This window comes from Anopheles nili, chromosome 3 (genome assembly GCF_943737925.1).
Source record: "Anopheles nili chromosome 3, idAnoNiliSN_F5_01, whole genome shotgun sequence".
NCBI lineage: Eukaryota > Metazoa > Arthropoda > Insecta > Diptera > Culicidae > Anopheles > Anopheles nili.
This window is the reverse complement of record NC_071292.1, coordinates 63382796-63410279: the sequence shown is the minus strand read 5'-3', so window position 1 is coordinate 63410279 and position 27484 is coordinate 63382796. Positions and strand designations below refer to the sequence as shown.

The window sequence follows — 27484 nt, the reverse complement described above, 5'->3', positions numbered from 1 at the left end:
TTCCATTCGCAGGATCCGTTTCCGTGCCAGTGAGTGTGTGTGTGTGTGTGCGCGCTAGTGTGTCTAAAAGAAGAAGAAAACAAAAGGCTTCCGGAAGCTGGAACTGCAGTGTCGTGAGAGTGTGTCCGCGTGTGTCGTTCGCCACCGCAAACATGTGTTTCCACGTGGCGCAGGACGTGAGAGTGAATACGCGTGGTGACTTCGTCTGTGGGCAGAATCCACCCCGTAACCGTTAAGCGAAAGTGGTACTTGTGGGTGGTGTGAAAAGAAGCGAGAGAGAGAGAGAGAGAGAGAGAGAGGAAAATCCGCCCACCAGAAGACTCCGGTTTTTGGAGGTGTTTGTTAGAAAACGAAAACAAAACACCCGTGAAAAGAAAGGAAACACCACAACACAGACCGTGATCGTGACTAAAACACCCGTGAAAAGAGTGGCTTGTGGCTGTGAAGGACGAAACCACCGCCTTCTCCCCCTCCCCCTCCCCCACCTTCCGTGTGTGTCCGTGTGTGAACAGCCGCGATGCCCTCGGACACACCACCGCCTCCACCAGCAGTAGCATCGCGCCACGAACGGGAAGCGGACCGAGCGGATTCAGGCCACGTGCGTCCGGAACCGGACACGGGCGCCCCATCCGGTACGCCGGGTCCGTCCGATCCACCCGGCCACCTGGCCACCAACACCATCCCGTCCAGCTCGTCGTCCAGCTCATCGTCCAGCTCGTCATCCTGCGTATCTTCGGCGTCCTCGACGCTTTCGACGCTTTCCTCGCTGAAGCGTTCACTCGCACCGGAGGAACTTCCGGCGCAGCTTGCCACCAAAGCACCGTCCCCAGCGTGTTCCCCACTAGCGATGGAACCACGGGGGGTTTCGAGAGGTGAAGGGCCGGTTCGAGGAGGACCACAGGCCGGATCCCTGCCACCAGGGGGCGCCACCGGTGGGCAACAGTTTTGCCTACGCTGGAACAACTACCAGACAAATCTGACGAGCGTGTTCGATCAGCTGCTGCAGAGTGAATCCTTCGTCGATGTGACGCTCGCTTGTGATGGTCAATCGATGAAGGCGCACAAGATGGTGCTGTCCGCTTGTAGCCCCTACTTCCAGGCGCTGTTCTGTGACAATCCTTGTCAGCATCCGATCGTGATCATGCGCGATGTTAGCTGGGCTGAGCTGAAGGCGATCGTCGAGTTTATGTACAAGGGTGAGATCAACGTGAGCCAGGAGCAGATCGGCCCACTGCTCAAGGTGGCGGAGATGCTGAAAATCCGCGGTTTGGCTGATGTCGGTGGAGACGCCGAGGCGGCTGCTGCCCTGCATGGGGGTGATGATCGCGACGACACCGGTGTTGATGAGTCACCGCGTGGATCCATCCTGCCCGCGTTGAATCACAAGCTGCTGAACCCGCTCGCGATCGTGCACGGTTCGTTGCTAGCGAATGGAGCCGCCGGTGTCTCTGGAGCCGCTGGAAATGGTCCCGACCGTGGCAACGGAAGCAACAATTTGGGCGCGAATGGCCCAGGTGTCACTGGCCCGGGTTCGGTGGTGGCAGCGGCCGCAGCAGCAGCAGCAGCGACAGCGAAAAAGCAACGCTCCAATCGAGCCGATCGTGAAGCCACCAAAGAACACCGGCTAGACGCGAGGTTGAGCGAATTTGCGAGAGATCTTTCGCGGGATCCGCACATTTCACCGCGCGATATTAGCAGTGTGGCGGCTGCAGCAGCAGCGGCGGCGGCTGCCGCAGGACTTGCGGTTGGCGAGTGGCCAGGGTTGGGAGCGGCAGGGCTTGAGGCGGCAGCTGTGGCCGCCGTTCAGGCTTCCACCCCCAAAAGTGCCCGAAAACGGCGGTGGCCCTCGGGAGAGCGTAGCAGCATTGGAAGCCCGGCGGATAGTGCACCCGATCAGCTGGAGGTGCCCTCACCCATCCCACCCACCGGCATGGGACCAGGGGTGGTGGGTGGTGGGGGTGCGGGCAATCCGCTCGCTTCGTTTCCGCTACCACCGCCCCTCGATTCGGCCGCCATGGCCATGTCGTCGTTGTCCTCCTCGATCGCGAACCATCCGGACGATATGGAGATCAAACCGGGCATTGCCGAGATGATCCGCGAAGAAGAAAGGGTAAGTCCACAGAGGGATGGGGAGAGGAGGGGGGGGGGGAAAGGGTTCCAAAGAAAAGCAGAACCGCCTCGAAAGGGGTTATTTTCCGGAGGGCTTATTTTGAAGACTCGGTATTGGAAAAAGCGGGTGGCGATATATCAGCTAAAAATAGATCGATTTTCCAGCACGTTTCTGGCGTTGAGTACTGCCTGGAAACTGCGCCTGGAAGCCAAAGGGCCCTTTCTAAAGGCCCTTCTAGCGAGAAAAGGCTCCCACCATTCGAGAGAGTGAGTGAGCGAAACATTTAGTTTGAATTTCGTGCCTGGAAAACGACCCCGGAAACGCAAAACGGCAGCCGGCCAAAAGGCACGGCCAGAAGCACGTCCCGTAAGGGATCACTTCGGTCCCTTGATCCTCGAAGAAAAGCAGAACGGGGTGGCTGGAAGGGGGAAGCTCATTCTCACCCACTCCACCCCCAAGCCACTTCCGCGGGCCGGAACACGTGTTCGCTCGGTTGCTTCGCGCCACACACAAACAGCGAGATTAAAGTTGAGCCCGCGCGGGTGAAGGAAATTAAATATATATTATATTGGTGCTTCGCGTGCAGCAGTGTGTGGGTATTTGTTTTTCCACCCACCTAGCCCCGGAGGAGGAGGAGGAGGAGGAGGAGGAAGAAGAGGAGCAGCAAAAATAAGAAAACACCCACGCCACAATGCCCGGTTCGGGCGGTGGACCAATATCAATAACGTCTTATGCGTGCCTTCACACGTCGCCCTAACAATATCATGTCGCGTGGTCGATGGCAAACCTTGAGGGAGTGTGGCAGGGCTGAGAGGGAATAGGGGGGCGTACGGGAACACCAGCAAACATGGCACGGGGAGTGCCGCACGCACATTAAAATAAATAAAATGTGTACATTTTTACTTTATGCTCTCCATCGCCGCCGTCACCACCATCGCCGTCTGCCTGCCGCCGGTCTCGGATGCTTGGTCTCGTAAAAAATCATAAAAATAATAACACTAATATAAATACGCGACCGTGGCACCATCACCAGCGAGGCCCAGGTTCCGTGAGTGGGTTCGTTTATTCAAAAGAGAGCGGGGTTTGGTCGGAACCGACGAGAGGCAGCCCACTTTGGCAATCGAAATGAATGCACAACGTGCCCGCGTCTACAGGGTGTCTGTCTGGTAGGTTTTTTTTTTTGCTGAACGAGAAAGGGGATGATTTTTATCGTCTTATCAGCCGGTGGAAGTGTACCGGTTTTTTTTCGGCGCTTCGTTCAAACACGAAACGAGACGGTTGTTGTGAGAGATTCGGACTAGAAAAAACGCTCCACGGAAGTTTGTGCGTGTGCGGCTTTGGAGGCACGTTATCGCGGAAAAACGGCACCGATAAACCGTCATCGCGCCCCTGTTTATGAGGCTGATGGGACGCGCGATTGATAAATTGAACAACGCATTGTCCACGCATCGGCCAGAGAGCAAGGCCTACTGTGATCCCGCTTTTGGGTGAAGGTTTCGCAACACGCAACACGGGTTGCTGAGACCGATTGGTTTGCTTTGGTGATCGCGTGGCATTCGATTTGTGATGAATATTTTACTTCGAATTATTGGCTGTTTACTGTTGCATAATAAATATTTAAAAATACTAATAACCTTCATCTTGTGCATAAAACCTTCTCGCAATCTACCCACCCCCACTAATAAAAGCTCCTAATTCCGAATGCACGAATTACGAGCCACCCTGTGCCCAAATTCTCCCCACGAACCACCCGCTCGGTGGGGGAAAAACGCAGGCGGAAAGGGCGCCAGAACCAGGGAGCAGAGGGGAGGTTTTGTTTGCGGAGTTTGGAAAAATAAAATAAAAGATGCAAAGATCGGGCCCGCTGGAGGAGTCTCTTTCTCCCATCCCAACCCCAAGCCGTTTCGTTTCGTTCTTGGCGATCGTTAAAGTGCCGCCGAGTGGGTGGAGTGACAGAGGGTGGTGGTGGTGGTTGGTGGAGGTTCCGCTGGCTCCGGATGGCAACGGTGGATGCGGTGCCGGTGGCAGGAAGCTCTCGAGCTCTCGACGAACGCTCGGTGCGACGATAAAAATAAATAAATTATAATTTATTAATAAGAAAAAAAAACCCCAGCGCTCGTTCCGTTTTCGAGCAGCTCGCGGGCAGGGAATTGGGCGCTACTCCAGCACTAGGGGTGGCAAAAGGGGAGGGGGGGGTGGCTCCGATGGGGTGTAATAAAATGTATGATGTTATTAATGAAAATGCCTACGAAAGTAAGTGCTCTTATGCTGTTTTCTTGTTTTCCGCCTGCGCGACCGCGACCCGTTCTCAAAAGCAGCCCCCGGGAGGGGAAATGTATTCATTTCTATCGCTTGCTAGTCGTCGAAACAACCCACTTTCAGCCCTTTCGTGGGACCCGCAACCACCCCCTAGCCCTTTTCCATCGCGCTGCCGTTCGACTTCATTTATTACTTTTTATGTCACTCGCTGCGCGCTCCTCACCCGAAAGAGTGCCCGTCGCACTTGCCGCGCCTGTCAATACACGCGTACACGCCTTGTAACAGACTTTCTGTGTCGAGATCCAGATCTGCTGATGAGTATCGGGTACGAGGCAGCCCTCCAGCAGCAGCAGCAGCAGCAGCAGCCGCGAGCTAGCGCAACGACGCGCAACGGCAAACGCATCGGAACAAACGCATAACGGAGCGACCCTTTTCTTTTTGCTTTTTCTTCTTCTTCTTTCGTTTTTGTATGTTTGTGTCGCCCTGCCTTCCTCGCGTGCGTGGCCGCGTGTTTTCGAGGCCGAGAGGCAAGTGAAAATTATCGCCGGTGGATGGAGCGTGCATTTTGTGAGCAAAACTTAAACAACCTCCCGACCATCCGCACGCCAAACACATTGCGATTACAAATAAAACAAACAGCATACACACACAGAGGAAGAAAGAAAAAAAAAACAGCATGAACTAAACGACAAATGGCCTCTCGACTTTCGGGGGTTAGGGTTGTGAGTGGTGGGTGGTAGGATGAGGGGGCATTATCACGCATCGTTTCGCGGTGGGAGGAAGCCCATTTTCCACCATTTCCCGGCGCTGATTTCGTCAAACCCTCGAGCGTGCTTTATTTTATATATATATATAAGATTGTATCACGCATCGCGGTCTCGTTGGTTCGCGTTTGTTTAAGCGTTACATTTTGTCCGATTTGTCCCTTCGACCGTTCCCACTCTTCCTCTGCACCGTGCGATTGCCCCTTTTCCAGATGTCATTAAGCGATAGCGGGTGGATGGCGAGAAAAATGACTCATAAAGCGACGAGAACATGGGTTCGGTTGGGCATGAGGCGAGAGACGAGCCTTGCCCACACATTTAATTTGTCTTTTTCATTCAACCGAGCACCGGGGGTGGTGGAAAAACGGGGTGGCTTTTCCCACCTTCACCATTACCAATGCGCGGTGGTGCCCTTTTTTTTGCTTTCTTTTTGGCGCGTTTTGCGCGCTTCCTTAAATATGTCACCGACCCCGAGAAGAACGCTACACTCGGGCTTTAGCCTCCGTCCCAAAAGAGAGTGGGGTTGGCTTTTCTTTTGCTGCAGCGAACGCTTTCAGCGGAATAAAAGTGGCCTGCCGCAGGCAATCGGCAGTTGAGATCGTGCCGTGGCGTGAAAAAAACACCGCCCGTTCCTGGAACCGAACCGGAATCGGGTGTTTGGACAGCTTCGAGCTGGTTTGGCCGCACGCTAGTTAAACACTCGCGCCGCGAGCTGGCGAGAATAATGCACGAATATAACAATAACAACATATGCTTGAACGGTCGACTGTTAAAAATATTTGCCCCGATGCGGCAACCCACCGGCGGGCTGTTTCAATATTAACCTCCGGTGGCGATCGCGTATTTGTTCAGATTTGGGAATGTTCGATACCTTCGAGCATTTGTGGCATTCAAATGGAGCATTCAATTGTTCTGCTTTTTTTGTTTTAACGCGGGTTGCAGTTGTTTTTTTGGAAAAAAAGGCTCCCCAAAGCGTTGGGGGAGATGCAACAGGTGAATTTGAAAAAAATAACACAAATGAATGTTGTTTTCTTTTTTGTCACCGAAGGCCAATGCGAACGGGGACGCGGCGGTGGGTAATTGAACATAATTCGTAGATAAGATAAAATAATTGAACAACTTTTCCGTTGCAACCTTCTCCCCGTTTTTTACAAGCCTCTTCGGGAGGGAGTTTCAGCTCGCTGCGAGGCTGAAAAGCACGGCAACGTGTACATTTTTGCTATGTCTCACTTTTAAAATGATATTTTTATTATTTTTTCACACCAACCAGCATGTCAGCATGTGTGTCGATGGTTCGGTGCGATTTGCCGTTACCAAGCCAGTGGAATGCTTTTTGCCGTCTCTTATCGACATCTCATAAAATAATTAACCAGCCCGTGGGTCGGAGCCGGGCTGGCGTTCCCTTGGCTCAAATAAATATAAAATATTACATCAATGCCGCGTTCCAGCCCCAAACACCAGAGCGGGCGTCGAGCGGGAGGGTACGATGTAAAAATAAATATCATCATCGCCATCGGACACGGGGGCCTTCGGAGCGTGAGTTTGAGGGAAGAAGCATGGAGGCGGAAGGAGAACCGCTGGTAGAAATGTTGGGAAATTTGATAAGCGACAATTAAATTCCATTCTTTAATCAATTTATTTTTTACGATCGCTCTGTCGCGCCCGAGTGGGTTGTGTGGCCGCGAAGACAACCCACTCGACCGCAGGAAGAAGATGAAACGAAGACCACATCACCACCATCACACGTACAGCATGCACACACACACACACCGTCGTTGGGGAGAGACAATTGACGAAACGGGACAAAATGACGTCTTTTTAATCAGGCGTCTTCCGGCGCGCATTGTCCGAAACGCGGTATGGTCGGGTTGGCCTGTAAAACGTGCCCCTCAATTGGTTAATCATCGATCATCGACGCGGAAGGGTGGGTTGGTAGAAGCGGGAGAGGGGGGGAGGCCCTTTTTGGCAGCCTGATAACAGAGGGTGATCTTCTCGTTATTTTTTTTTTCGTTTTCCTCCTCCCGGGTCTTTGTTTTATTAGTTTGCATCATTCCGCTGTCCGTGTTTCGGAACATTGGGTAATAAACCTTTTTGATCGCGCAAGAAAGAATGAATCTTGCTTCCGTCTAGCGACACGCTGGGAAAAAACAAACAGTCATCAATCGAAGAAGAACGAGAGCAGCCCATTTGAACTGGGGGTGGAAAATAATGCAAATAATAAAAAGAAAACTAAGATTGTTGAATATAAGGAACCATAAACAACACTGCCGCTAATCGCTGTCGATGGTTACTTTGATCGGTCGTTAGGAGCAACAAGTGCGCTGATCGTGGATCGAAAGAGAGAGAGAGAGAGAGAGAGAGAGAGAGAGAGAGAGAGATCACATTTTACGACACGGCTCTGTTTGGCCTGATTTGTCTGCACTGAAAGATCACATGTTTGCGTCGAATAGAGTCAAATCATGTGATTTGTAAGTAAAATAAATAATACGCCAAACGAAAGCCCGGTCAATTGCCGACGGCTTTTTGTCGTTTGAGAAGAACAGGAGTTTCCATCTTTAGGGATGTTAATTTTTACCCAATTGTGAAGCTATTAAAAATCATTCATATTTGCCTCATCACGGTCGGTTGGTTGAATCAGTATTTTTTTGTTAGATTAATGCTCTTTTATTACGCGCACTATCGGCTCCTGTCTGCTCTGTTTTTTTTGTACTTCAACACATTGTTAGCTTATCGGTGCTGTTGGCTGTTTTTATTTAGCTGAAATAAAAACTCCGATTAAAAAGTGCCCGAAAACAAAAAGAAGCAACGAATGACATTGCTTCTACAAATCGTACGACCTCGCGCGACCCCGCGGGCGTGTGTTTTTGTTCGCCGTATTTATTGGCGCAATTTCGTGAATGTTACCAAAGAAAAAGCCATACCGAGGGAAGAGGTCAGTTCCGTCAGTGATAATGCTATCACGGCGCAATCGCAGACCGGTTCGGTGTTTTTTTTGTCTGTGATATTCAATCAACGCGCCTTCGGCTTTGCGTTTGATTGTGAAAGCGTTTTTCATTTGCGTTAGAACGCGCCCCGGGGGTGAACCAATGTACTAATGTAAAATACGCCAATCGGAGCCGAGGTCAATCGCGACAGTAATTACAAGCGATCGACGATCGAGGTGGAAACGAGTTGCACGATCGCATTGTCTATATTTGGAGCCGTCCGCCGAACCACCGGTCGTTTGATGGACTATTTTCCACCGGTGCCGAATTAGCGTACGAATTAGCGTCATTTTCCCCGTCGTCACCCGTGTTCACTCTCTCTCTCTGTTTTTGCTGCCTTTTGCGCAATGCAATCAGTAAAACGAATCGCTAAAACGATCATTCGTACTAATTTCTCACCTTTTCCGAGCGCCCTCGCGGTCAAGGAGCGACCGGTGAAGGGCTCGCGGAAGGTCCCCCATCATTATTAATCCATCGCACTCGGGGGTTGCACTAGGGCTTGCACAAGCACACCAGCAGCCTCCAAGTTCCAGTCTGTCGCCATTCGCGAGGGGTTTGCTTTTGTTCGCGCTGCCAATTGCATTACGCCAACCGCTCAATGTGGGTGCATTTTTCCTTCATTTGATTACGTTGTAATGACGCCTTTTGGGGAGCTGAGTTTGAGGAGAAAGAGAAATGAAAAGGACAGTGAGAGAGAGCTCTAAGAAACGACCACAAAAGAAATGGTCGAATACTGCGAATGGTGGTGCTCGCCTTTTGACGAACTTACGAACCAGCCTGATGCACTTTTGTGCACTTCGTTTCGTCGCCTCGAAAGCTCAGCCACAAATTAAGCGCCAAATCTCGAAACGGGCCCACAACGACACGGCTCGCTAACACGCACAATAGACGGTCAAAGGGTCGCTGGGTGGGTGCTGATGCAGGGGTAGGTGAAATAATTAGTTTTATACACATATACAATGTGTGTATGTGTGTGTGTTTGCCCACACGGCTATCAAATGCGAGGTCCGCTATTACGAGTGCTATTAGCGAACCGCAGACTGGAAGGGCAACGGAAAAAGAATAAAAAGTAACAAATACAACAAATGGCAAGAAAGGGAAGGTAAGAGGTGTGGGGAGAAAGTGGAACAATAACTGAGCATGCACACACACACGAACACACACACACACACGCGCACGCCACCAAACATCGAAAAGGGCAGACATCGGCAGCGAAACCATAAATAAAATGGGAAATAATTGTGCATACGAACGCCCTCGAATCGAGCTTGTGGAGAGAGGCGTTTTGGGGGCAACCTAGCTGAGGGGTGGAGGGTGGGGGGGGGGGAATGCAACCCTTAGCATCGATCGCGAGCCATCAATGCTTGCAATAAAAATGATAATCACGGCCGGGTGGTTTCGCGGGGTGGCTAGTTAGCGAAAGAAATCCCCCTTCCACCTGGCCTCGTGCCCTGACCCAGGGCCATAATAAAGCCATGGGGGTGGGGGGGGGGGTGAAGTGGGTTGTGAGCCGGGGGACGTATGCACATGCACATGCACATGCACATGCAACATGCACTTGCAAATGCACCGCCACCTGCCACAATCTGGCGTAGGGAAACGCATGGAAACAATACGACTGCATTATTCAAATGCAACCCCCAACCCCCTCCCATTTTTCCACCCACCCACCTCCGTCCCCCTTCCACTCTTTCTAATGCACTCTGCCTCTTGTGTCTCCCCCCCCTCCTGGCGTCGTGCCTTTTCTCGTCTTCATTGGCCATTAGCGAGGCTGGGAAAACGGGGAACGGGAACGACGAAAAGGGCTCCACGCCTGACCGGTGCACGAGCGCACCCTTTCCACCCACCCTGCTCCACGTACGTAATAAAAGCGCTTAGTTGTAAACAAAATTAATACTTTATTATTAATAATAACACATGCTCTCCCTCCCACCGTATACCGAGTACGTGAGCAAACCAGATCGCGGCAATAATAAATACGAGATCGAGCGAGATGATTACGTGATGGATAGGTGTCCAGGGGAGGGGGGAGGGAGGGGGGGGGATCATAAGGGTCGTGATCGCGCCCCGGTGCATGTGGATGTGAGTGGCGCACACTTAAGGCATTCTAGCGCGACCACACGATGCAATCGAATCGCCACATTTATTAGCATTCGTTGTTGCTTTTGTTTTCTTTTTCCTCTTGCTTGCTTTTCCCTTTTCTTTTTTGCATTCCCCTATCACCCTATCACCTCCACCTGCTGGCTGTTTGTGTTCTCGCCCTTTAATCGGGTTGCACCAGCTCCTAGACCAAACATCATGACGAACTCCACGGCACGTTCCTGGAGCGCGAGTTGAGCCGCGTTTGGCTATGGAGTCTCTTCGCGTGCAGAGAAAACCCATCACTATTGCGTATACGTCACGTGTCGCCACGTGCGTTCTGTCGGGTGGGTTTGGGAAACCTTCGCAATGGCACGTCCCGGTGGGTTTGAGCAGAACGGGACGGGAGACGTTCGTCCGTCGATGGTGTTCGAAAATGGGTTAAATAAAAGCCCGGCTGCACTTCAAGGGCACTCGGGGCTTTGTGGGGTTTGGATAACATTGTGCGAAATGTCACATAAGTTTCACCAGAGTTCCAAAAAAAAAAGGTCAAACCCGTCGAACGTTCTGCGAGCTTCGTCACGTCGGAATCACCTCGGAAGGGGTCGTTCTTGACATTGGCTTTTGATATTTTATTTGCTTGCGTTTGGAAAGAAACCCCTCACGGTGGTGTGATTGTGTCGCTTTTTTACGTAACATGCTGATTACATGCCACCCTTGTCACCCTACCATCACTTCACCAATCGGGCTTATTTTCAGTGGCCCCATTCGATTCGAATGTGCAACCGAATGCAGCTCGCTGCGAAGTGATTGTGGCAGCTTGCATCGAGCCTTCGAGAGGTCCACCGGGTTAAAGGTTAAGGAGGTGTTACAGAGGCGAGAAAGAGAGAGCGCAGGCGAGAGAGAGAGAGAACCACTCTCTGGCCGCTTGATGGAGTGGAGGACTTTGAAGCGAATTTGCAAAGCAAATCGGGCGGATTTCTATCAACCGGCGGCGCGCCGTTCCCGATTATTGATACAAAAATGAAAGGGCGCCCTTTTTCCGTTTCCAAAGGTTTCCAGCCCGCTTTGCTTCGGCCCCACGATCATATCCGTCCGTCTCCACGATCGTACGCGGCCGTGTGTGCTGATGCGTCTAAAGTACAAACAAACACCGAGAGGGCATTTCCTAACGCCCCTCAGTGGTGGCTCTTTTCTTTTTGTTTTTCCCACCCAACCGACCGCTACAACCGTTGCATTGCTGTACCACGGCGCCCCGGAATGGGCATTTTCCGCGGGCCGGGATAGAAAATCGATTTTTAATGAGCCATGACCGTGCCTGCTTGCGACCACCCTCTGGTCTAATCTTTGGCGGTGCCGTAATCCGTTGACTTTATGTACCTTCCCCAGTCTGGGAGTGGTGATTTTCCGACCCTCTGCTAGCTGGATAAGCGTGGGCAGGATTGCTAAATTAACCCAACCATGGCCAGCCGTCGGTGAACGGTGAACGGGCGACACCTTGCTGAGCAAGAGGAAAATCCCAGCTCACCGGGCTTGGGTCTGTTTTGTCTGCACTCGGAACCCGGAATGGAACGTTGCGCTGGAGCCAACAGGATCACCTGGTGTAGGGTGCCAACGTGCTACAGTGGCCAATGCCAATGCCAGCTACCGGTCCTGACCGGTCGGTCGGTCGGTATTTATTTGTATTGAATTTTATCTAACAAATTAATGAGGAGAAATATCGAGCCTTCGGTGCACGGTAATGCGTGCGAATAAAGTGTGTGGCGGGTAAATAATTATGCAAATGTTTGCGGGCGTGCGTATTTTTGATACAATGTTCGAACCGGCGCAAGGATTTTCGCGATTCGAACCGGTTTCGCTGTAAACCGATGGAACCTTCCACGAGCATCGCTTAGTTTTCGTCCCTCAACCACTACAGACGGAGTAGGCCGTGCTGCTAGCAGTGACCGTGGTCGTCGAGCACGTCGTCGTGGCTTACTACGATGAGAGTCCTGTGGACGGGTCGGAAAAACCCCGTCTGCGAGAAAACACCAAACCTTTCGAACGGCGGGAATCCGCGTGATTTTCCTCTCGGTTCTCGGTGGGTGGGGTGGTTGTTTTTCCGCACTTTTCTTCATGCTCTACTTCTTCTCCCTTTTCGAGCACGGGTTTTTCCTTTTGGCGGGAAAACCAGCCCCGAGCGGCAAGTGAGCTGGTTTGTGTGTGTGTGTTTGTTTCGTGAGAGCCTGAGCTCGCGCTGAGTGGTTTTTGGGCGAGACGTGGCGAATTTTCCCGCCACTTTTTGCCACCCCCCCTGACCAAGCTGACCGGCTTCCCGAAGGGACCACCCTACCACCCACGCTCCTGCGTTTCATTCCACCAATCGATTCACAGCGCGTGCGAGCGAGCCGAGCACACACATAAATTGTGCAGGATTAGTACATAAAAGATTCAACCGAGAGTGGAACGGTCGGTTGGTTGGTCGGTATGCGTGTGTGTGTGTGTCGGTTTATCTCGCGCGCAGGACACCACAAGGACGAGCACGTGGTACGGTTGTGTGGGTGCGATACATGCGCACCCGGCGAAGAGAGAACGCGAGCGAGCGAGCGAGCTTGTTGAAATGTTTATGAAGCCACCCGGTGCCGTTCCTTGCAACACCGGTACGAGATTGTCTTTTGGAGGTTGTAGTGGGTGAGGAGGATAAAAAGGAGAAGCGGGAAAAAGCCCACACACACACACGATCTTGCGAATGGCCGTGTTCGAGAATTACTTTCGTTGGATGGGCAGTGAACAAAAAATGAGCTTTTTCAGCAGGCCCAACGTCGTAATGTCTTTGATTGGTGGTGTGTTGCGTTGGCGAAATGCAACTGAGTGCATATTGTTGCCCTGTTTTCGCGGCTCTTTTTTGTATTAATTTTACACAAACTCAACCTTAAAAACAAAGTGCACAACGATCTGAAGCACACGATGCGAAACGTTCGCAACGGTTTTGCCACAAAAATAACCACCCCAAAACGGTGCTGGTAGATTGAAATTACTATTTGGAAACGGTGCATAATGTATAAAATATTATCCTTTGCGCCCGGTCCACCACCCCGGCCGGCCCATGTTCACCCCCCGAACCCGATTCGCTTCCTTCGGCGAAGTGAAAGGCGGCGCAAATGAAATATTCATGCTATTTGCTTCGAAGCCCAAGCCACCGAGCGCGAAGGCAAGTTCAATTTTACTGGCACACCATCGGGGAGCCTGCCAGACGATGGCCTCCCCACTCCCACACCGGCGTAAGTTCGGATATTTACCGCCCTTCGTTCATGCGGTTCCGTGTGTGTGTGTGTGTGTGTGACGATGGACGGATTTGGCCGTGCAGAAAAGGTGCAGTTGCACCTCACGGTCCCGTTCGCAATCGTTTCATTTCGAAATTGCCCATCGGTGTGGCGTCGGAAGCCGCTAATACCCTCGAGGGTGGGTTCACTGGTCTGGGCCCCTTTTGGGGCCTACCTTCCTGGGACCCCCTTGGGTCGTCTCGAGTCACCAGCGATCGATCGAACGTCGATTGTGCCACTAGCATCCCAGCTGTTTCCTGTTCTGTTGGGCCGTTTTGACGAGCGGGCTTGCTTTATAAATTTGACCTCCTTTTTGGAGCCTCCCGTAATCCTGTGGTGGCGGATCTCGTTGATCTCGTTGCCGATGGATGTCCTTTTTCATCTCTCTCTCTCTCTCTCTCTCGCTTTCTCTCTCTCTCTTCTGACCCATTCAGACAGCCTCGCTTGTGAGGCGCGCTGTTCTTCGGTGAGATTCGTTAAACATTGATGGCGGGTGTAATATTTATGTTCCTTCCTGCATTTCTTACGCCGATGCTGTTACCCATCCTTCCACCGGGCAGCGTTCGCTGCTGGCGTGAATATAAGCTTCATTTTGTTCTCGCCGTTCTTCGTTGCAAAAAGAAAATCCAAGCGGTGGTACACCGAGAATGGCGCGCTTTTCCCGAGCACACGCCGACACGAAAAGCAACAGCGCAAAAACAAAAAAGAAAAAAAACTTTCTGCTTTCGCTTTCGCCCAACGCTCGGTTGGGATAAGAAAGGATGAGTCGGCCGAAAGTGCGAAGTGGAGGGTGGTTGCATGAGAGAAACAAAAAAAAGCATCTCTTCCTCATGCATACATACAGCGGGGCCAGGCGCAGCTGGTAACCTGGCGGCTCCATCACGGTCAACATTACACGACGAATGAGAAAGGCGGCAAGAGGCATTAGAACGGCAAGAAATGGAGGATACAGTGTTGAACAAAAAAAAAACATTCCACCCAAGCACACCAACCACATGGGATGGGAAAAAGAAAATCAGCCCACGCTTCGAGGCCGAGAAGTACTACTTTTACACCCTTTCGTCCTTTCATTTCGCGCTTTCCACACCCCATGTGGAAGGGAGCGTAGGAGTACAGGCGCGGGGTGTGAACTGACACCGATCTTCCTCCTACACCACCCCAACGGTAGCAGCAGCAGCAGCAAAAAAAAACCGAGAGCGTACGTGTGTCGAGCGAAGGACGGCCCGAGTGCTCGTTTCTAAAATAATATTTAATATTTAGAGCAGTATAAATATTAAATGAAAATGTTGCTCTTGCTAAAATTATATGTGCATACCGCTGGTGGGGTGTGTTTGGTACACCAGTACAGCCCGAAACATACAGCCACATTGTAGGGCGACGATTTTAGCGTGTGATAAAGGGCGGCCTATGGGCGAAAGAACGAATCGCACACTACCGTGGGTGTGGCGGTATAACAACACACACACACACACAAAAATGGGAAGAAATATGCGCACCAACCCAACCGCATTCCGCTCTCGGTGTCCTTGGAGCGTACGTCCTCGCAGGATACGCCGCGCCGGTCCTGGAAACCGCGCGACATCGACTCCCACCCACACGTACGCCTTATGCTTTACGCCGTCTACTGCACCAGCGCAACGACCGACAATTCTCAAGGCTCCCGAGCCTTTTGGCGTGCCGTGACGCTTTACCGATCCTTGCTTTCTCACCGCGAGTGGGTGCGTTTTCAAAGCGCCTATTATTGGTGGCTGCGGGTGGGTGACACGACGCCGTGGTGGGGTGTTTTTGAACAAAATCATAAAAATGCATTCACCCACGCGCTGGAGGTGAATTTTTCCCCAATTGCCCCAAATGGAAGTGGTGCGTTTTTTTTTGCGAGTGTGTGCATCGAGCAATTCCCTCATTCGATGCAATAAGGACACGTGGCAGGAGCGCGCTATTGCATCTGGCATTGAAGGAAAACGCCAACAAGCAATTGGATGAAATGAAAAAAAAATGGGAAAACTCAAAATAGGGGTTTTTCTAACCCCGATTCAACCCCTCTTCAAACCAATCAGCTGAGCATGAGCCGTGTTAACCCACTGACGGCTTCCACCCGAAAAGAGGGTGGACAGCAACAATCATTCATCGAACGAGCCGATCGGGCACGAGTTGGGTGGGAGAAAAATCGAACTACCCCCACCCCCCCTCCCTCCCCATTTGCACTCGAATATGCACCGCGCGACCGGATGCATTCGGGATGCACCGGTTATTGGATACGGGGCTCGAATCAGGTGGAAAATGCGAACAGAGGGTGCATGTTGGGTCACCCGACATTTCCCCAACGTTTTCAGTAACGACACACACACACACTTGTTGCTTCACTGCCCATTGACGCGGCACGTGTGGTCAGCTCGGGATGTGGAGCCGTGATGCGCGTAAATATGTGCCCTTTCGCGTGATGAAGCGAGCAGCTGCAAGGGCCCCGTTACGCTTTGGAGGGAGGGCGGCCTTTTGGGCCGGAAAATCCGCGAGGTGACAAAAGGGCATTGCCGCACGCATTATCGCACGCACTCGGCGGGTTTGGGGTTGGTACGCCACAAAACAGGACTCCCCCCGGGCGTGTGGCGTGAAGTGGCGTTTAACGCGTGAGCCGATCGGTGGCAAATCGTGCCGTTTTCCATGTCAATGCGAGCCAGGACAGTAGGGAGTATGTGGGAGAAAAAAAAGGGAGTTAGCATTTGTGTGGGGGGTTTGTTGCGTGGAATACATGGGATTTTTTATTTGCTTCACCGTCCTGTGATGAAAGGGCTGGGATTTCTGTGCGCATCATGTTGGGTTCAGAGTGACGAGTAAGCAAGTTCGTCTCGAGCCTCCGATAATCCCAACGGCACTCTTGCTTGCGTGTGTCGATGCTTTGGATACTTGACGGGATGCTTATCATAATTAGTTGCGAATGTTTTTCACAATGCTCCGTCTAATTGCCATCCATTTCCAGTAGAGTAAAATGAAGCAATAAAAAATGTAAAGATTATTCTCTTCCGTTATATCGTTTCTGATCTGGAACATTCCAGGAAGCTTATTTATTGAACAAGCTTATAGTGTACATTCTGTATCATTTGTTGTAACAGCCAAGTTTTAAATTTACTATAAATGAGGTTGTAAAATAATTTTCTCTTCATGAACATCAGCAACCTCACCGGCAGCCGCTGTAAATTACGCTCAATATGAATATTTAAAAATCACATGGAAGCTCCATACCAGCGCTGATGCCATCAAAACGCTCTTTTTCCATGTTCCCCGTACGACGAAGAGATTTTTCCTACCACAACGTATCCGTGGTTGGCTTTCCGTCGTTGTATTAGCGCCGTTTCAGTCTTCACCGGCCGCAAACACTGAACTTCGTTCTAAAAGCGTCGACGACCGAGGGGTTTTGCAAGCGCTGGCGATTAGTTTTCTGGGGGATTTTCCTCTTTACATTATTAGTCAAGGGATGATCTTGAGCGGGGGTCGTCGCCATCACCGGCCACCGGGACGGATATTATATTATAAGCTATCGCAGTAGACCGAGGGTCGTTGCAGCCCGATCGTAGTAGCCGTTCTCGTTGGCAAGCAACCCGGGAAGCCTTACGCCGGGGTATCGGTTTGGTTAAAATAGATGTAAACATAATTCATGCCCGTGCTTGATTCTTAACTAAATCTCATAAAAGCTCCACCGGTGGGTTCTATTTACCGTTGGTGCAGCCTGACCGGTGCATCCTCTAAATAGAGGCGCATTCTAAGGCGCATGATGAGAGTCGTGTCTGATACGCGCACACACAAACACACAATATTACACACGGCCCGGAAAATCTATCGAATGCCGTGTTTCGGATGATCTTTCGACCCGTACGCCATCATCGTCATCATTGGCATCATCTTTTCTCGGTGGCGGTGATGTCACCTTACGCATCAGCCATCATCAAGCGAGAATGTGCCAGCCAAGGATCTAGACACACGCCGTGGATGGCCGAGAAATGGCAGCCGAATCACTGGAAATGCATTGCCGATGAGGAATGTATGTTTGGCAAGGATAATAATTCGTGAGCGCGTGTGTGGGGAGGCTTGTGAATACATACCCGAGTGCACAAACCCACGGTCGGCGTACATACGGCGGCTGCCTGCACATAAGTTAATTAATTCAGTGTATTCATTATTTAATTAGGCACCGGCCGATAAGTAAAGGAAATACTTTGTCATTTAGCTATTATCTTAATAAATGAGAAATGCTCGACCGCACGGTACGGCCCGGGATGTCCTAGATACGGTACCGGGTCGTTTGCTTTTGAATTGCACTCGAGGACACACGGAAAGCGGCCGTCCAATCAACTCCCGAGAAGGGGGAGTGCGAGTTGATGCAGTTTACGAGCGCGTCACGGTGCATCGGTGAAGGGTTACAATAATGCACCGCAAATCTAATAAGGATGCATTTAACAATCGCACGCTTGGAAGGCTTCAGTCGGGGAGGCCAAGGTGAATTATTAGGCTCGGTGGGAAAATTATATCAATTTAGTGGGAATACACACTGGGGCTTAGTGGCTTGAATTTAAGGAAATTTAACCTGGAATCTACAAGGAATACTTGGGCTAAATATCATCCATATATGAGTTGTAACATTCCTTTTTTTTTCTTCTTTCTGCAGGTATGTACAACATAAAATTGGGACCACGAAGGTTTAGTAAACCATTATACCTTGGATCATGTGAGTGAAGAGTTAGATCACTGAAATATTAGAGATTTGTACAAAGTGCATCCACATTGTCATTTAGAACTGAAATTTATATCAATATTACGCCGTTTGCATCGCGAGCCCATTCAAATGTGAAAGCATAAAAAAAGGCGGCCGCTCGTTTTCACCATGGCAACGGTTGCGAACTGTTGAATCCTTGACGCAGCCATCCCTGCAGCAGGCAACAGCCGCATCCAAGCGACCATTCGTTACGGGTGAATTTGTCGATTGTTACTTTTCGAATGAAGGGGAGGTTGTTTTCGGCCAGCACCACCCACCACCGAATCCTGGCACTAATCCCGCATTCGAGTGCACCATCCGTCCACGCCTGAGTAAGACTCACTATCCCGGGGCCACAGTTCGCAATGCAACCCGGACTCCGTGTTGCTGCTGCCGTTGCTTAATTTCGATTGCATCCTGGAAGCAGCAGCAGCGGCATAAAATATTTGTTTTCTCCAGGCGCCCCGGGGTTTTGGGTGGGGCCGAATGAAATAGTTTCACGCTGCCACTGGCGAAAAAGGGCACCATCCAGCTCTCCAACACGCAGGAGAGTGGCCACCTTTTCGAGCGGGCATGCGGGTCGTGTCTTTGTTTCCGTCGATCACCCCCCCAAGGGCACGGCCTGTAAGCCACGACCCGTGTCCGCGCGTCGAAGAGTCCCTTTTTCTCGGCAGCCCGCGCGTTTGCGTGTGCGATTTTTGGCGGCCCGGCGCCATTCCATCCTTTCGTTTCGTTCAGTTCCCGGTGTTCTCGAAATGCCACCGCAAAAGGAGTTTTACATCGGCCCCATCGGGCGCTGAGGTGCATTTCCAAGCGCAAAACCGGCACCCGACGATGATGATGATGATGACGGGTTCGAGTGCACCGTGTGATTGCCTACCGGGTGCATCCTTTTCCAGCTCGTCCTCGCTCATGGTACGGGCCTCCCTTCCGAGTCGAGCACATCCGAATTTTCGGGGGGGCAAAATCGGGGACGTTCGCTCTTTTCAATTTATCTTGCTGCGATGCGATACCGGTGCCTGCACCGATACCGGTGCCAAAAAGATCCAGATGGAACGGATCCTGTCGCCACACGAGTGCACTTCTGGACGTGTGTACGCGCGTGTGTGTGTGTGTGAAAGAGGCTCGGAACGCATACGCAACGACGCAGTTCGTAGCGGTCCTGGAAAGTGCACCCGAATCGCGCACGTCCCGAGGGCCCCAAGGGGTGAGCGCATCGGGACGGAATTTATATAAAATTTATCATCCGAGATTTCGATTTCGCTACTCCCCCCCTCCTCAACCCCTCCCCCCCCCCCCTCACACGCGCAAACGGGGCGAAATTTAGGCGCCCCGGCCATTCGGGCATTCTCGTATTTATTTTGTTTTGTCTTTGATAACCAAACAATGCGTCTCTCGATTCGGATGCGCCGTCGTCATCACCGTCGTTGGAGTCATCGCCGTCGTCGTCGTCGTCGTCCCGGTTTATCCCGGATCAGAGGAACCAGGGACGCCAGGGTAATTGGCAATCCCGGGGAAAAACTCCCCCCCCGTGTGCGTTCGATTCCGTTTGGGAAACCCCGGGGGAGATCGAAGCACGAGACGCTGATGTGCAAAACCGCAGGACTCGCTTTTCGCACATGCGAATCCGCTCGCATCCTTTTGGCCGGAAAAACGCCGAGGCCTATTTTGCAAGAAGCAAGTTGCTCGCATCCCGGTGGTGAATTATCCGTGCCACCGCTCGAGAACGAGTGGGCCGAGCGAGCGAACGAACACCGGGACCGGATGCATCTCTCTGCGCATTTATAAATAAATAAATGGAAACACTCGAGAACTGTGGCGTGGGTGGCCCCTGGGTTCGTTTGCTACAGGGCACAAACACACCCCGGAATTGGAATTGTATCGGACGGTGGTCGGTCCGAGAATGGGTGGCAAAAATTGGGCACGTCGGACCTCGTCGTCGGCCTTTTTGGGAGGAAGCTTTTCATCCTGGCCTGAACGTTACTGAGACGGTGCGCGTTTTACGAACGGCTGCGTAGTTTTGTGTTTTGCTGCTTCTTTCTGTCGTCGCGCCAGCCGCGCTGTGAGTGCGTGGAAATTTGCATTCACCTCGGCACCGGATTGGTACACAGGTATTTCGCTTCCTGCGCTCACTTCTCGCTTGACACGCGGCCGTTTGATGTGCGTGAGTCTGACGATGGCAAGGGAAATCGGGAAATCGCAATCCGACACAATGCTCGGAATAGAACCTAGCGCATTGTGCGTACCTTCAAAAGGTGGTGGGCGCACGCTTCCGGCCAACAGATGGCCCTTTTGCGCTTCGATTAAATAAATCCCAGCTCCAATTAAAACAAGTCCAAGACTTTGCTCCCTTTGGCTGCTTCGCTCTTCTCCAGACAGACAGTCCGAAGGAGCAGCACGAACCGGGTGGTGAATTATTTAATTGCAAAAGAAATCCATCCCACGCTGGTGTGGGGACCAAAAAGGGATGCACTTCTTTTCGGGTGGGATAATGATTTTAAAATATGCATCGGCTAAACATATGTGACCCATCCCGCTCCCGAAGGGACACCGGCACCAGTACAAATAAATAAATGAATAAAAGAGGAAGCCCTCCCCCCATATCCGATGGAAGGCTTCTGTGGGAGTGGGACATTATGAGCTCGACGCCGACGGCACTGGGGCCCTAATTCTTGATCCCACCGGGAGGCGGAACACACACAAGCGCCGTCGGTTCTTTTCTCCAGCGCCCCACCTCGTTCGGAAGCCGGAAAAGCTTGCCAGTCGTTTGCCGGAATCCTCTTAAAATCGAGTCGCCCTGTGCCGATTCCGACAGGGGGCGCCATCGATTTTGTGAAAAATTAATCAAGAATTCTATTTTCTTTCAATTAAAAAACCCACCCACCCATCCGTTTTCGTTCCGTACGCACTCTGGACGGAAACTGGTGCCTTTGCGTCAGACGTGCCAGCTCGAACCAATCACGCTGCAGGTCCTGGAGACGACTGCATCTGAACTGGACGGCTCAGCCAAAACAAAAGCCCTGCCAGCCCGGGCCGACCGCAGTGCAGGCACCGTGCGTTTGTCTGTACACCGAAAAGCCGCCCTCACATGGGCTGCCGAAATTGGGAAAGCCTTTTCCCGGGTTTGAAGATGCGATTCCGACAGTCGGATGGATGGATGGACGTCGTCCAGGACGACGGCAACAGCGCCGGAAAGGTTCTCGGGACCGACTCGGGATTGGGGATATTTATTTTTCCCGGGCACCCAGCTGGTGTGTGTGCGTGTGTTTCTTTCCGGTGTTTCGGGCGCAAAAGGACTGGCCGAGGTCTCACGAAAGGATGTGCCCACCGATGTGTGTCTGCATCTGACGGTGCAGCATTGCCCAAATCCCGGTGCAGCGGAAACTCAATACCGAATGCCCTGTACCGTTGGCGAAATGTGGCGCTATTGACGAATGTTCGATTGTGGTTCGAATGGGGTGAGTTGGGATGGCCACCACCCCCATCCTGGTGCGTGTGCACTCGTACGCACGGGAAGAATGTTTTCGCGTACGAAGCGAGCTCGAGAACGCTATAAGCAGCCGGGTTTTTGGGGGTGCGTTTGTGGGGGTTGAAAATGGAAACTTCTCGTCTAAATTAAAAAGGGTCGCTCACCAGCACCGTCGGGCGCTCGGTGATGGGGCTTTTTCTTCAATGATTGACCTGTTCGGGGTTTCGGAGGAGTGCTAGGACACGTCTCCACCTGCGAACGACGAACTGCGGGGTGAATGCGTAATATCGCAGGATGTTTTCGACCCGGGTGGACACGGGTTTTTCCCTTTCCCGATTCCAGCGCCAGTGCGTTCTGGCTAATCTTCCGGAATCCTCGAAGTCCCTCGGAGTCCCGGAAATTCGGTTAGAACGATGCCACGGATTTCATGTCCGTGTCCTTTTTTTCCAGGCTCCATTGTTTGGTGCGCTCCATCAACATTTCATTACGTTGCCCGGGGTGGATTTCTTCGTCCTCGACCGTCCGCGCACCGGACACTCAAGTACTAGCGGTGAAGTATCGTGCACCCGACCGGACCGTGTTTTAATTTCGACTCATCCACGGGGCTGAACCGCGGCTTGCTTGCTTTACTGCCGAACCACTGCGGTCGTTTCTTGTGATGTTCGGATGGTGGATCGATGTTTGATGACGTCGGGTCGATCTTCTTCGAGCGGATCGGATTATGGGCCGGTATTAGGCGCCCCGAAGATGAAAGAAGCTGCACCATCGGGACGTGTAGTGGGGTTTGCTCAAAATGAGGGAATTGTTTTGCGATGAGATGCATTCTGGTGCGCTGCACGTGTACGGGTGTTTTCCTTAAAAATCTTTTATGATCCGCGATGCATCGATGTTGGTTGTTGGAATAGAGGTTGCTGGCTGAACAATGCACGCTACTCGTGTAGGTATTCGAACTATAGCCATTTATATCGCATTGCAATGAGACAATCGGGTAGCAAGTTTCATATTAGAACAAAACATGTTCAGGATGGCTCATCATTCTCGATATCAATCGAGCAGTATACTAATCACAAGCTTCGTCTCGTATAAACCACGTCATGTAGAACACGTGCGTGTAAGCAATATTCGTGACGATTGACAAATCATGCACCTCTCCATCGTACCACATCGTCCTTGAACGAGGATTCGGAAACTCGACCTCAAATAATTTGTAATCCATCCTTCCCGAGGCGGTCATCATTCGCGCGCTCGTTCTCGGCCGTCAATTGGACGGTGGATTTGATTCGATTAGCCGATGAATATTTCATCGATCACAAACCAGAGTTCGTCGCAGTGCTTTTGAAACGGTGACTTTTCTGCAACTGCATTTCATGTACCGATGTATGCAAAAATGTGCCGTTTTGGGCTGCTGGAAAACTTTGCCCAAAAAATCAATTCTCGGTAAGGGATATTCGAAAAAATATGCTCCCATCCAAACGGGCCACCTTTTGAAGCACGAAATCAGCCACCTTTCAACGGGTCATTCATCGGGTCGCTCCGGCCTCCGACAAGTCTTCCCGATGCTGCGATGACGTTCGCACCGATCGCGCGGGAAAGCGAGCGGAAAATTTCGCTATTCATTTCACGACAAGACAAGCCGCGATAGGCGCGCATGGGCCATCGTTTGTGGCCAAGCGGGTTTTAGGGTTTTCGAGTCGATGTTTTACATCCCACCGTCACTGACCTGGCCGGGTTTGGTTGATGAATCAACCCGCTCACCCGTGCCCGTTTACTGTGTGTGAGTTAGCGGGCCAATTTTCACCCGTTGGCGCCAGTGCAAGGGCGTTTCGGCAAACTCTCTTTCATCAGCAGACGCGGCCACGGTGCAACGATGCAACCGATGCTTACCGCCGAGCCGCCACACATGTGCATCTTCTCTTTGGTTAGTTGCGCATTTTTTTGTGTGTGTTTGTTTGCCTTTTTTCTGGCCTCCCTCTCTGGCTTTCTCCCCTGTTTTTTTTTGTTTGGCTGGCGCCTTTGAGACCACCAGCTTCCGGAACGATCGATGGTTCTGATGGTGGTGTTTCGATGCTTACGTCGCCTCGCGGTTTTTTCCCAGTGCATCGGTTGCCTAGCCGATTGGCCGGGATGGATGGGTAAAATATTTATGTACAAATAGCAAAACATGCATTTGCGCGCTGGGTGTAGGTGGCCAGAATGTGTGTGTGTGTGTATCGAACAAATAATACCACCGAGCCGAATATTCGATGGAGTAGGTACTGCTCGTTTTTGTCCTCCGCTAGCTTTCGAGTGAGGTTTTTTTTTGCAAAAAAAAAATATTAATTTAGCTTTTACAAAAGCAAAACAAAACATTTCTTTGTTTTAATCACCTTTAAAAAAATGCTTCAGGCACAGGAGCAATGAAAAATGGAAAGATATTAATTAAATTTGCATTCCTTGATTAGCGATCTGCTTTAATTGGCTCCTCTCAGACGCGGCATCAAATTTCCCTCATTGCACGCGTGTTGGAAACATTCCCAAGAGTTTTCCCGTCTGTCGTCGGCAGCTAGCGGCTAGTTCGTAAAGGAACATCCCAACCATCGCACCGCAAATGCGCTTTTACCGCGACCGTGCAGGTGGTTGCTGCCACTGACGCATCCTTGGCCCTTTCTCGGAGCCCTTTTCCATCCCACGTGGCATGCCTGCACGTGTGCGTGTGAATTTCTTCATGTTGTGGGATTCGTTCATCCGTACATTGCCCGCAAAGCTTTTGGTGTACCCGGTATGCATCACACACAGCCACCCAACAACGACAAGCCACCATAAAGCACGAAATTAGACGATCTCGGGGTAGTTTTTTTTTTACGCGCGTGCACTCCGCGCTCCCCGAGGTCGGTCGTGATGCGTATCATCGTCGGCTTGACGTCGACCAAAGGGCGTCTAATGCCACCCTCCGGAACCCCAAAAAGCGCGGCCAATGTGGCGCAAGGACGGAGCTGCGATTCGCGTTGGCTACGCGCGTGATTGTTTTCGCGTCCGGAAGATTCGCATCAGCGTCGTTGGTCGTTGGTGAAAATGCGTTCGTTCGGTGTCTGTGTGTGTGTGTGTGTTTTTTTTGCTCTCATTGCTTAACGCCGTTTTATTTCGCTTTAGACGAGCCCCGGCGGGTGGTCTTCTAGCATACCGTATGCGTATGCATCGCCAAGTGAACCATCTGCCGCCTGGCGCTGAGCCACTGGGGCTCACGGGCTTCCCAAACCCGCACACGGGGGCTTGCGAAAAGAAGAGAACCTCCCCCTCGGGTTTTTGGAAAGCGCGTACGACTGCGTTGCAAATTTAATGAGATTGAATTTTAGATTTTCGTCATCCAATTTAGATTTCTGGTGCGAAGCACATTCGCTACGATGCCGTTCGATGGAGCGATCGTCACCGAAACGTCTAAATACATTCCGGGGTTGAATGGAAAGAATGAGCGAAAATCGCACACCCACGCCCTTGCGGGAGGTCTTTTGTTTTATTTAGCGCGCTTCAACGCAGCTGATAGGACAAATAAATTTCATTCCATTGCATAGCTAGCGGGCTTCTCCGATGATAAATATCTGGTTTGCAGCTGCTTCGCTCAAACGCAGTCAACAAAAGGGGCGGCCATTTTCACGCACCGCATGCTATGATTGGAAAATCCCACCCCACCCGGGTATCCTTTGGAGCCTTTGGGGTTGCCAGGGAAACGGTTGCGAAAAACCCGCACCAAAACGTCTGAGCCGGCGGTGCAAATGTCTTTTCGGTCAAACCGCGACAATATAACGGTGATCTCGGTTGTACACGGTGGCCGGACGACACAAAAGATTAATGTAACCGTCCATGAGGGTGGCTCTAGCCAAAAACCTAGCGGCCATTATTTCTGATCGCTTCCGGCACCGGGTGGATCGAGCGTGCCAGAGAAATTCAGGACCCGATGGACGGGTTGGTTACCAGGCTCGGTCGAGAACGGCCCGGAGGCTTTTCCGAGGCGTACCGCGTCCCGATGGCATGCATTCTATTTCTATTCGTCGCATGATTATTTGATGACGAATTTGATTCAATGGTCCTTTGCCGAAATGCGGCAACGTTGGCCTTATCGCTTCCTTGTCGTTTGGGCGTTGGGCATTGGGCACTGAGCTATCGAACGAGTTGGCCACGCGAAGCCTCCTGAAGGCTTAATGATATGTTGCCGAGGCCGAAAGGATCATCCAATTCTTCAAAGTCCGGGTCCCTGGACCGGCCCTGGAGTTCGAGCCACCGCCCCCGAGGGAGGATTTATTTTGTTTTAAATAAACATGGAATTATAAATTTGCACATTTCGAGCCGTGGTACCCGGGACACCGGACCAATATCTCAATGCTCATCGCCAGTCGCGCCAGTGCGTCCTTGTTGCCGATGCATACGTGCCGGATGCGCTTTCTGGGGACGCGCACAGGCGTTCGGTATCCTGGCTGGTGGTTTATCTGGCTCCCGGCTCCCGTAGCTGCTGCACCATCATCATCATCATCATGGTGGCCAACGTTGTCGTCACGTCACCGACCAGGGCTTCTTTGCCACGGGCACTGTTCGTCGAACGGTGCGAGCAGATGCTCGGCGTAGAAAAAGAGAGGATCCGCGCTACGCAGCAAACGAAAATAAAGCATCAGAGCCCGAAACGCGTTGTAAATCTCTCAGTGCATCATGGGATGCCGGGATGGGACCGATGCAAATGTCGTTTCCGCTGGGTGGATTGGGAAAGCCTCACCGCTAACCTTGCGTGCTCGTTTTCATACGCCAATGCACCGCCACGGAATGCACTTTGCACGCGGGGAATCGGGTTAACGATGCGATCGCGGTACCGAAATCAACTCCGGTTGGTTAGGTTGCTTTGCCAATGGCCGATTTCAGGGAACTAAGAAGAATCGATACACGAGGTCACGGAATACTCGTTAGAAGGTCTTTATCGCCGTTCACTGGCTGCCCCTTGCAAGGGTTTGTCCTTAACTTGCATAATGAATGAAGGTGCGCTTTGGCAAAAAAAAATGTGTTTTGAAATAAGTCGAAAAAGTACTAAATGTTGTTTTTGCTGCAAAAGATCAAAAATGAGGGCAAACACGTTTTAAAATCCCTGTCTACTCTCTTCAAAAGCGATCAAACACCTTCAAAATAAAAACCCATTTTGCAGCTGAACATGGAAACCTATTCATCAAACGACAGCAACACGAAAATAAAACCCTAATGTAGCAATGAAATGGCATCGCGATTAATACTCCGAAAAAAAAGCCAGCACAAAATTAAATTCGAAAAAAAAAACAACCACAAATCATGCACCTTTTACGACATCCGCGCTGATTGATTATTAGCTCAGCTTGTGTTCTTTTTTGTGTGTGTGTTCTTTTTCCTCTTCATTATTCGTACCCCTATTTGTGACGGATAAGACTACCCCCCCACCCCACCCAAAAAAAAAGGTAGTGGGTTGGTGCATCGGTGCATGCAATCGTCCCAATTTGCCTGCCGCTGATTATCGAGCCACCTCTAGCTGGCTGGCTGGCTCCGAAACCGAACCGGGCGAATTATTTTCCTCGTAAAATGCGCTAATACCCGAGCGGATGGGGGTGGGTTCGTGCCACCCCAGCCCACCCACCCCAGCCGGAGGCAGCCGGAAAGCAAACGTCGCGCGATTGTGCCTTCGTTACAAAATTACATTCCACGGTTTTACTCATTACTCCCGCAAAGCAACAAAGCCCGCAATTACAACGCCCCCGGGGGGGGGGGGGGGTGAATAGGGTGGTAG

The 27484-nt window shown here is 51.5% G+C and overlaps 1 protein-coding gene across 1 annotated transcript in view; it reads left to right on the top strand.

Moving 5' to 3' along the window:
• Positions 1–517: 517 nt before the first annotated feature.
• The window catches only part of LOC128724805 (protein bric-a-brac 1-like), a 115603-nt gene continuing 88636 nt past the window's right edge, over positions 518–27484 (top strand). The window contains exon 1 of the mRNA XM_053818526.1: positions 518–2110. Within this exon, the coding sequence (XP_053674501.1) occupies positions 518–2110 (1593 nt within the window). The remainder of the gene's footprint in view (positions 2111–27484) is intronic.